The sequence below is a fragment of the Mandrillus leucophaeus genome, unplaced genomic scaffold, assembly GCF_000951045.1.
Source record: "Mandrillus leucophaeus isolate KB7577 unplaced genomic scaffold, Mleu.le_1.0 Scaffold284, whole genome shotgun sequence".
Classification (NCBI taxonomy): domain Eukaryota; kingdom Metazoa; phylum Chordata; class Mammalia; order Primates; family Cercopithecidae; genus Mandrillus; species Mandrillus leucophaeus.
In genome coordinates, this window is record NW_012102965.1 from 3,188,373 (window position 1) to 3,200,045 (window position 11,673).

The window sequence follows — 11,673 nt, forward strand, 5'->3', positions numbered from 1 at the left end:
ACAGTGGTGCAGTGGTGCAATAATGGCTTACTGCAGCCTTGACCTTTTAGAGCTCAAGCAATCCCCCCATCTCAGCCTCTCAAGTAGCTGGGACTACAGGTGCATGCCACCATGCCTGGCTAATGTTTTTGTATTTTTTGTAGAGATGGGGTCGCACCATGTTGGCCAGGTTGGTCTCGAACTCCTGACCTCAATTGATCCACCTATCTCGATCTCTCAAACTGCTGGGATTACAGGCATGAGTCACCACGTCCAGCTAGAAATAACAAACTCTTACTGGACATAATTGTGAAGTGAAAAAGGCTGTTTTAAAACAAGTGGTAGAGTCTGCTGGATCACAAAGAGATCTTCACAGTGGATCTGACAACTTCATGGGTCATGGAGGAAACTCTGGAGGTGGTGGAGGGAACTCTGCTTGCAGTGGAAAATTCAGTGAAAGAAGAGGCCATGGTAGTGGAGGTGGTGGCAGCACAGGTAATTATGAAGGACATGATGGTAGATATAATAGATTTGAAGATGGTGGTAACAACGGTGGCAGATATGGTCCTGGTTATAGAATTAGAGGGTACAGTGAACCGGGATATAGAAACCAACGCAGAGGCCAGGTGCGGTGGCTTATGCCTGTAATCCCAGCACTTTGGGAGGCCGAGGTGGGAGGATCATCTGAGGTCAGGAGTTCAAGACCAGCCTGGCCAACATGGTGAAACCCCATCTCTACTAAAAATACAAAAATTAGCTGGGTATGGTGGTGGGCACCTGTAATCCCAGCTACTGGGTAGGCTGAGGCAGAATTGCTAGATCCCTGGAGGCGGAGGTAGCAGTGAGCCAAAATCACACCGTTGTACTCCAGCCTGGAGACTGAGTGATGGAGAGAGCCTCCATCAAAAAGGAAAAAAAAAAAAAAAAAGAAACCAAGGTAGAGGATATGGTTGTAGTGTTGGAAGATATGATAGTTACAACAAGGGAGAAAATTTTGGCACAACATTTATTTAAAATGTTCAAAAATTAAATATAATTAAATACAGTTAACAAAATCTTGTTAACAGTAGTGGCAGTGGGAATTATAGTAATTTTGAAAATTATAGTGGACAACAGCAATCAAATTACAGAACCATGAAGTGGGGACTGTTTTTGGTGGGAGAAGCTTGGGCAGTCCCTAGTGTGTGGCTATGGATCTGATGGTATAAGTGATAGACGTGGTAGTAGAAGGTTCTTAGCAGGAGAGAAAAGAGGAATTGTCAGAAAAGCTGCAGATTATTTTGAGATAGTTGTCCTAAATGTAATAGAAGAATTATAAAAATCTGCCACAAAGGAACAATGATCATCCATAGCTAGAAAAGTTTCTGCAGCTTAAACAGTAAACCCTTCTTGTTCAAGACTGTTATAGCCACAGTTTGCAAAAAGTACAGTTAATAATACAGCTGGGCACAGTGGTTCAGGCCTGTAATCCCAGCACTTTGGGAGGCCTAGGCAGGGAGATCACTTGAGGTCGGGAGTTCAAGACCAGCCTGGACAACATGGTGAAACCCTGTTGCTACTAAAAACACAAAAATTAGCAGGGTGTGGTGGCGCATGCCTGTAGTCCCAGCTACTCAGGAGGCTGAGGCAGGAGAATCGCTTGAACCCAGGAGGCAGAGGTTGCGGTGAGCTGAGATCGTGCCACTGCACTTCAGCCCCGGGGGACAGAACGAGACTCTGTTTAAAAAAAAAAAAAAAAAAAAAAAAATTCAGTCTAGTGTCAATTAGATGTACATTGCTGAGGTATTTTATCTATTGCAGATTTTTTTCCCCTTTTTATTGCATCAGGCATATTGCCCTGTAAATTGTGGTAGTGATACCAGGAATAAAATATTAAATAATTTTATTGGAAGCAGAGGACCGCCAAGTTGACTGAGGAGGGGTAAACTGGCCCAGGTTGGAAACAGAGCAGGTCAAAATTCTCATGCTGGTTAGTAGTGGAGTCACACCTGTGAGTAGCCACTGCACTTTATCCTGGGCAGCAAGACCCTGTCTCTAAAAAGAGCAAGGAATTTAAAGCTTAAAAAAAAAAAAAAATTGATGCAATCGTTTTAAAAGGTCAACATTTATAATACTCTGGAAACTACAGCCTTTGTAATTACTTAATGATTTAAATTCAAGATATCAACATAAAAAGGTGCAAGGAGGTGTATGTTATACAACAATTATTTTAGGGGTATGTGAATAAAAACACATGAAGACCACAGTCATAGAGGAAAGAACACAGGGTTTGGAGTTTGGAGGCTTAGAGGCTGTTTCCTAGCTGTGTGTCCTAGGGCAAGTCACTCTGCCTCTTCAGTTGCAGCCTCTGTGCTATTATTAAAATGGATTTAATAGTGGGGAGGATTAAGCCAAATAATACACATAAAAGAGGCTGAAATATGGTAGATAATAAATATTTCTTCCTCTCTCCTTACAATACAGTAAGAAGGTATTGATTCATCCACCCAACAGTAATTTTTAGCACCCATGTGTCAGTCACTATTCTAGGAGCGAGGGATTCAAGGTGAATGAAGCAAGCAGGGTCCCTGGAAGATGGATAAGAGTGGGCACATGGGGCTGGGCAAGGTGGCTCACGTCTGTAATCCCAGCACTTTGGGAGGCTGAGGTGGGTGGATCACGAGGTCAGGAGTTCAAGACCAGCCTGGCCAAGATGGTGAAACCCCATCTCTACTAAAAATACAAAAATTAGCTGGGCATGGTGGTGGTCGCCTGTAATCCCAGCTGCTTGGGAGGCTGAGGCAGAGAATTGCTTGAACTCGGGAGGCAGAGGTTGCAGCGAGCCAAGATAGTGCCACTGTACTCCAGCCTGGGTGACAGAGCAAGACTCCATCTCAAAAAAAAAAAAAAAAAAAAGAGTGAGCACAAGGAACCAGATTGCCTGGCTGGAATCCCCTCTTTACTAGCTGGATAATCATTGACAACTCACTTAACATGTCTCAATTTTGTGGTCTGTATGACAGGGATAATAATAGCACCTTGAAGAGTTTATGTGTTGAGTTGTTAAGGAGTCAGCACCGTGCCTGGCACATGGTATGCACCTGGTACATGTGAGCTATTCACGTTATTCTTCATGAAGCTTCCATCTGATGTGGGGAGAAGGAGGTGAGAATATTTGTCTGCTTCTTACCTATAAAGAAACTGAAGTTCAGAGAGGTTAAGTAAACTGCCTCCTAAGTCAAATAAATAGGAAGGGTGGAGGTGACACTTTGTCCTCTGTCCCATCAGACTTCACGGCCTGCACTATTTCTGCCATGCTGAGTCGGCTATTTCATGACAGTTCTTCTCTCTCTTTTTTTTCAAATTGAGATGGAGTCTCGCTCTGTTGCCCAGGTTGGTGTGCAGTGGCATGATCTTGGCTCACTGCAACCTCTGCCGCTTGGGTTCAGACAATTCTTGTGACTCAGCCTCCTGAATAACTGGGATTACAGGCGCCCGCCACCACACCTGGCTAATTTTTTTGTACTTTTAGTAGAGACGGGGTTTTACCACACTGGCCAGGCTGTTCTTGAACTCCTGATCTCAGGTCATCCACCTGCCTTGGCCTCCCAAAGTGCTGGGATTATATGTGTGAGCCACCGCGCCCGGCCGACAGTTATTCTCGAAGACATTTCCCATTGCAACATTCTATTGGTGGGAGAAGGAGTTTTTTTAAAAAAAGTTTTCAATGGAGGACTTAGAAAAATCCAAAAACACAATTTATAAGCCCCCAGAGCTCTTCATGACCTCAGATCTGTACACTGAAAAGTCTAGTTTCTTTCCTTTTGGGTAAAACAGCATCTGTCAGATTGTCACAAGTCATCTGGAAGAATTCAGAATTAGACCCAGGAAACATGTAATGCATGGAGGTGGTGATTGCCTTACATTCAATATAATATAAACTGGTCTTTGCTTTAAGTTTTGAGGCTATGCCATGCTCCAGACACTTTCCTAAGTGATGAGGTTATCAGGTCAAATACAACAGTCTCTGCCTCTTTACAGTTAGTGCGGAGTTCCACACAGGAGACAAGAAACCTCAGCGTAATCCTAGACAGTGACAAAATGAGAAACCAGCAGGAGGAATCCTGAGAAGGAAGTGATTAACTTAGCTGTAAGCCAGGTGGGACCTCAGAGGAGTGGCCTGTAAGCTGGACCATGAGGGATGAGCAGGCCCTCTTTAGTCCGTTCTTATGCTGCTAATAAACACATACCAGAGACTGGGTAACTTATAAAGGAAAGAGATTTAATTGACTCACAGTTCAGCATGGCAAGGGAGGCCTCAGGAAACTTACAATCATGGCAGAAGGAGAAGCAAACACCTCCTTCTTCACATGGCGGCAGCAAGTAGAAGTGCAGAGCGAAGTCAGGGGAAAGCCCCTTCTAAAACCATCAGATCTTGTGAGAACACATTCACTATCACAACAACAGCAACATGGGGGTAACTACCCCCATGATTCAATTACCTCCCATGGGTCCCTCCTGTGACACTTGGGGATTATGGGAACTCCAATCAAGATGAGATCTGGGGCTGGGCGTGGTGACTCACGCCTGTAATCCTAGCACTTTGGGAGGCCAAGGCGGGTGGATCACCTGAGGTCAGGAGTTCAAGACCAGCCTGGCCAACATTGTGAAATCCCATCTCTACTAAAAATACAAAAATTAGCCGGGTATGATGGCAGATGCCTGTAATCCCAGCTACTCGGGAGGCTGAGGCAGAATTGCTTGATCCCGGGGGGTGGAGGTCGCGGAGAGCCGAGAACACGCCACTTCAGTCCATCCTGGGCAAAAGAGCAAAACTCCGTCTCAAAAAAAAAAAAAAAAAAGAAGGATGAGATTTGGGTAGGAACACAACCAAACCATATCACCAGAGAAGAGGAAGAAGAGGATCCTGGGCCTGAACAAATATCTGGAGGTCTGAAAAGGAAAGAGCTAGGCAGGAGGGTCTGAGATACTCTGGGTGGGAGGGAACACTGTGGTGAGGCAAGAAGGTGAAGCTCCATGAAGGCAGGGATCCTTACTGACCCGGATGCCTAAAATGGTGCCTGGCTAACACTTAGTAATTACTTGTTGGCTAATTGGTAAAATCCTACCTCTTCCCCCAGAGATTCTGTCTCAGTTGGTCTGGGATAGGGCTGTGGTACTGGTATATTTTAAAAGCTCTCCGGGTTATTCTGATGTACTTCCAGGTTTGGTACCACTGAACTAAATGAACCACCTGAACCCATGGATTTGAGAAAAAAAAATTTTTTTTGAGACAAGGTTTTGCTGTGTCACCCAGGCTGAGTGCAGTGGTACGATCTCAGCTCACTGCAACCTTGGCCTCAGGTCTCAAGTGATTCTCCTGTCTTAGCCTCCTGTATAGCTGAGATAACAGGCGTGTGCCACCACATTTGGCTAATTTTTGTATTTCTTTTTTGTAGAGATGGGGTTTCACCATGTTGCCTAGGATGGTCTCAAATGCCTGGGCTCAAGCGATCTGCCTGACTTAGCCTCCCAAAGTGCTGTGATTACAGGTGAGAGCCACCATGCCTGGCAGAGAAATTTTCTTTATAGTTTTCTGTGGATCAGAAGCCCTACTCCTTGAAAAGACCTCAGATGATGGTATGTGGTATTTTCCTGTTTTATGGAGCTTAGGGGTGGGAATGTAAACTGCCAAGGATTTGTTTGCTCTTGTCTTTAATCCCAGCGTTTTGGGAGGACAAGGCAGGAGGCTCACCTGAGACAAGCAGTTTGAGACCAGCCTGGGCAACATGAAGACACCCCCATCTCTACCAAAAAATATTAGCCAGGTATAGCAGTGCATGCTTGTGGTCCCAGCTACTTGGGAGGCTGAGGTGGGAGGATCTGCTTGAACCTGGGAGGATGAAGCTGCAGTAAACAATGATCATGCTACTGCCCTCCAGTCTGGGCAACAGAGCAAGATCCCGTCTCAAAAAAAAATCTGCTAAGTATAGTAAAATATTAATGGTAGAATCTAGCTAATGCGTATACAGTTGAGTATATAAATATTTTTCAACTGAGATATATTTTTAAATTTTTTTTTTTCTTTTCATTTTTGAAACAAGGTCTCGCTCTGTAGCCCAGGCTGGAGTGCAATGGTACCCGGGCTCAAGCCCTCCTACTACCTCAGCCTCCCAAGTAGCTGGGACTATGGGAGCCTGCCACCACTCTTGGCTAATTTTTAAAATTTTTTTGTAGAAATGGGGTCTTGCTGGTCTTGAAATCCTGCCCTCAAGTAATCCTCCCACGTCTGCCTCCTAAAGCATTGGAATTGTAGGTATCAACTATCATGCCTGGCAGAAATTTTTCTTAATAAAATGGGGAAAAAAATTAGCCTGAGCCAAGGATAAAACACACTAACTGAGTCTAAATGAGAAATTGTAGAAACCTGAGTGTCATTTAGACCAGCATTCTACAAGGAGGCAGAGAGAAGGAGCTAAGTTAATCACTTCCTTCTCAGGATTCCTCCTGCTGGTTTCTCATCTTGTCACTGTCTAGGATTACGCTGAGGTTTCTTGTCTCCTGTGTGGAACTCCGCACTAACTGTAAAGAGGCAGAGACTGTTGTATTTGACCTGATAACCTCATCACTTAGGAAAGTGTCTGGAGCGTGGCATAGCTTCAAAACTTAAAGCAAAGACCAGGTAGACAGGCCAGTGGTGCTGGGAGCTCTATGTTGGTCTGCTTAGCTAGAGCAGAAATGGAGGACTCTGCTGACAGAGGCCAAGATACTGATTCAGCTGGGTGCAAGTGACCTTGGATAATTGGACTGATGTCTCTGCACCTTAGTTGCTTCATCTCTTAAATAGGAGTCACATTAACGTCATTGTAAGTACCAAACTCAAAGAGCTGTTGTGAGGATCAAATGATATATCAAACAGTTTTCAAAGACAGATAGAGGGACTTTCCAAGAGATATGATGGCACACATGATTTGAAGGGAGTCAGTGTCTGGATTTCCATTTCCATATGTAATTCTGCTAGAAAGAATTAATCTGAGAAAATGCTGAGTGTTGAGGTGTTATGCCAGTTGTCCTTTTCTGCTCACCTTTCCTAATCACTCATACTCCATTTGGTAAAATAAAAAGGCATGCTTGTCCCTATCTTGTTACGATACCTTGCATTAGGTGTAAAACCTTCCAGGCTGGGCGCAGTGGCTCACACCTGTAATCCTAGCACTTTGGGAGGCTGAGGAGGGCGGATCACCTGAGGTTGGGAGTTTGAGACCGGCCTTTCCAACATAGAGAAACCCCGTCTCTACTAAAAATACAAAATTAGCCAGGCATGGTGGCACATGCCTGTAATCCCAGCTACTCAGGAGGCTGAGGCAGGAGAACCGCTTGAACCCAGGAGGCAGAGGTCGCGGTGAGCTGAGATCGCACCATTGCACTCCAGCCTGGGCAGCAAGAGTGAAACTCCATCTCAAACAAACAAACAAAAACTTCCAGGGCTCCAAAGAGATTACTGAAGATACTAGAAGAGGTGAAAGCTCTTTGAATGCAGGCAACATGCATTCAAAGCAGGGCTGGCATTTTTTTTTTCTGATTTAACACATGCCCTGGGAAGGAAGAAGTATGGCCTCTGGAATGGACTATTTTGGCCCCTGTTGGAATGTTCTAAATTCAGTTACACTGTAGAGTGGGCTAGGGATAGGATGACAATTTTTGTGTTTAACAAACTCAGCCTTTCTATCCCCTGACGGTTGTCGAAGAATCTATCACTTCTTCTGATAGGAGGCTTTTTGATAGCCAAAAACAAAGCAAAACAAAACAAAACAAAAAGGGTGTGGGGAGTGGGAAAGATAAGTAAAAAATATTGAAGAGAATAACAATTTTATTTAGGAGCAAATTCTTAGCGGGGCTCTCTCTCTCTCCTCTCTCTCTCTCTCTCTCTTTCTCTCTGAATTCAGAAGTGAAATGGTTGTCATGGGGATGTGTCTTTTTTTTTTTTTTTTTGACACAGAGTCTCGCTCTGTCACTCAGGCTGGAGTGCTGTGGTGCAATTTCAGCTTACTGCAACCTCCACCTGCTGGGTTCAAGCGATTTCCAGCTAATTTTTGTATTTTTCGTAGCGACAGGACTTCACCATGTTGGCCAGGTTGGTCTCGAACCCTGATCTCACATGATCTGCCTGCCTCAGCCTCCCAAAGTACTAGGATTACAGGTGTGAGTCACTGTGCTTGGCGGAGGTATGTCTTAATCTGTTTATTTGAATAGAAAAATGTAGTCAGATCTTTACTGACCAAAAAGTTTTACTTGGCCCCTTGGTTTGACAGTGAAGGCTGACTTTGCTAGTTAGTTAATAGGTAGACATTTTTCATAAATCAAATGAGCTAAAAATATAGCACTGAGATTTTGAATAAAATATATTTAAATCACATGATGAGAGAGAAACGCTTTGTCAAAATTTTTATTACCCAAGGTATTTTGAAATTAATATTTTTGGCCGGGCGCGGTGGCTCATGCCTGTAATCCCAGAACTTTGGGAGGCCGAGGCAGGCGGATCATCTGAGGTCGGGAGTTTGAGACCAGCCTGACCAACGTGGAGAAACCCTGTCTCTACTAAAAATACAAAAAAAGCCAGGCATGGTGGCACATGCCTATAATCCCAGCTACTCAGGAGGGCTGAGGCAGAAGAATCGCTTGTATCTGGGAGGTAGAGGTTGCAGTGAGCCAAGATTGCGCCACTGCACTCCAGCCTGGGCAACATGAGTGAAACTTGGTCTCCAAAAAAAAAAAAAAAAAGAGAGAGAAATTAATATTTTCATTTCCTAAACCTTTCTGAATATATCAGGTTAGTCAAAATGTTTCTAGGTAGAAAAAAACAGGTGTAATTTAATAATCATTTGATAATTCTGGAGAGAGTCTTTTTGGCAAATGTTTCAGAAACTGAGAAAGTGAATGACTCGTATGACTGGACAGTGAACCCTTTTCTAAGTCAGGTGCTTTCTAATTCTTTGCTTGCCACAGAACTTTGGGAAGAATCAGGTTTTAGCCAATAGATCACTAAACAATGCATTTGTTTATTTATTTGTTTAGAGATGGAGTTTGACTCTTGTTGCCCAGGCTGGAGTGCAATGGCATGATCTCAGCTGCCCACAACCTCTGCCTCCCTGGTTCAAGCAATTCTCCTGCCTCAGTCTCCCGAATAGCTGGGATTACAGGCATGCTCCACCATGCCTGGCTAATTTTGTATTTTTAGTGAAGAGGGGTTTCTCCATGTTGGTCAGGCTGATCTCGAACTCCCAGCCTCAGGTGATACGCCCACCTCGGCCTCCCAAAGTGCTGGGATTACAGGTGTGAACCACTGCAGCTGGCCTAAACAATGCATTTTAATGATAGATCACTCTGCGATTTTTGGAATACAATTTGGAAGGACTTCAAAGAGGTTAATGACGTTACTGTAAAAAATCTTCTATTCCCATCCGCTGCCTTACATAAATGAGATTTCTCAATACTTTTATCTATGAAAATGGAACATAGAGTGGAATTAATGTTGAATGCTATCTCAGCTGAGCAATTATATTCACATGTAATATGCATATGAACTAATTTCTTAAAATTATAATTTATCTTAGAGGCATTTATTATAAAGTATTAATTTTTATTTAATGATTTTGATCAAAATTAGTAATGCATTGGTCATTTTGCTCATTAGTGTACTACTAATAATTATAATGATAACTTAATTCTGAACACTTGGGTTCTAAAAAAGAAGAGCTTATGATCACAGGAGATTAGCAAAATTAATTTCCATCTATATGCGTATTTTTCTTGCTGAGTATATTAGGGTGATCAAGAAAAGTCTTCTAAGAATAAATATATGTTATATCACAGTAAAATGGAGGGAAAGTGGAGTGGAAATTTTGGTTCAAGGTGAAAAAGAATTCATGTAAAAATTTGGCTGTCATAAAAGAGCTTGTTCATGTAATTTCCTGTTTTTCTTTTTAGAGACAGTCTCACTCTGTCTACCAGGCTGAAGAGCAGTGGCAGTGGTACAATCATGGGTCACTGCAGCATTGAACTCCTGGGATCAAGCCATCCTCCCACCTTGGCCTCCCAGGTAGCTGGAACTACAGGCACATGACACTATGCTTGGCTAATTTTTTAAATTGATTTTTGTAGAGAGAGAGCCTTGTTATGTTGCCCTGGCTGGTCTCAAACTCCTGGCCTCAAGCAATCCTCCTGCCTTGGTCTACCAAAGTGCTGGGATTCCAGGCATAAGCCACCATGCCTGGCTTTGTAATTTTCAAGAGGATGCTAATGGCTATCAATTTGATATGGTATTTAGATTTCATTACACACATTAAAGGAGTGATGTGGCCAGGCCCAGTGGTTTAGACCTGTAATCCCAATACTTTGGGAGGCCAAGGCAGGAGGATTGCTTGAGCTCAGGAGTTAAGACTAGCCTGGACAACAGAGTGAGACCTGGTTTCTACAAAAAGTAAAGAAAATTAGTCAGGTGTGGTGGCACGTGCCTGTAGTCTCAGTGATTCAGGAGGCCTAGGTAGGAGAATGGCTTGAACCTGGGAGGTTGAGTCTTCAGTGAGCTGAAACTGTGTCACTGAACTCCAGCCTGGGTGACAGAGTGAGACCCTGTCTGTCAAATAAAAACAAATAAATAAATATTTTTTAAAGGAGTGATATAAGTTTTATTTTAAAATGTGGGTATTTATAGGATGACTGGAAATTTCACCCCTTAAAACATTTCACATTTATGACGTACAATTTTAACAGTCAACGTCAAAATGTGTCTGGGTTACATGTTTCAAAATAATTTTGGGAAGTATTAGGATACAAAAGTTCAAAGGCTCCTGATACAGTGTATGTGAAAAAATCATCCCCTCACCTGTCTCTCCTTCCTGCGTATTCCAGCTCGGTGAGAGGGGCCGTTTTCCCTTAAAAGCCAGAATCCTGAGCCTAAGATCTTTCTCCTAGAATATTGTTTTTTTTTTTTTTTTTTCAGGCAGAGTCTCGCTCTGTCGCCCGGGCTGGAGTGCAGTGGCCGGATCTCAGCTCACTGCAAGCTCCACCTCCCGGGTTTATGCCATTCTCCTGCCTCAGCCTCCCGCTCCTAGAATATTGTTAACATCTTCTTAATTAGTTTGTCTGACATCAGATTCAACTCCTTCTACTGAGTTATCTGTGAGGAAAAGAAATTTATCTTTCTTTTTCTGTTTTTGCTTTTTTTTTTGTTTGGAGATGGCATCTTGCTACATTGTCATGGGTGGTCTCAAATTCATGGCCTCAAGCTATCCTCACGTCCCAGCCTCCCAAGTAGCTGGGAATATGGGAGTGCCCCAGTGGGCCAGCTCCAGATTTATCTTTCTAAAATATCAAGTCAGTCACATCACTCTTGTACTTGTATAACTCGATGATTCTCCATTCCTTTAAAATAAAATCTAAATGGTTAGGATGGGCTGGGCATGGTGACGCATGCCTGTACTCCTAGCACTTTGAGAGGCCAAGGCAGTTGGACCACTTGAGGTCAGGAGTTTGAGACCATCCTGGCCAACATGGTGAAACCCCGTTTCTATCAAAAAATACAAAAATTAGCCAGGCGTGGTGGTGCACACCTGTAATCCCAGCTACTCAGGAGGCCACGGCATGAGAATCACTTGAACCCCAGAGTGAGTCGAGACTGCATTCCAGCCTGGGCTACAGAACAAGACTCCACCT

The 11,673-nt window shown here is 43.5% G+C and overlaps 1 protein-coding gene across 1 annotated transcript in view; it reads left to right on the top strand.

Moving 5' to 3' along the window:
* Positions 1-378: 378 nt before the first annotated feature.
* The window catches only part of AK4 (adenylate kinase 4), a 117,912-nt gene continuing 106,617 nt past the window's right edge, over positions 379-11,673 (top strand). The window contains exon 1 of the mRNA XM_011985486.1: positions 379-605. Coding sequence (XP_011840876.1) covers positions 379-605 — 227 coding nt within the window. The remainder of the gene's footprint in view (positions 606-11,673) is intronic.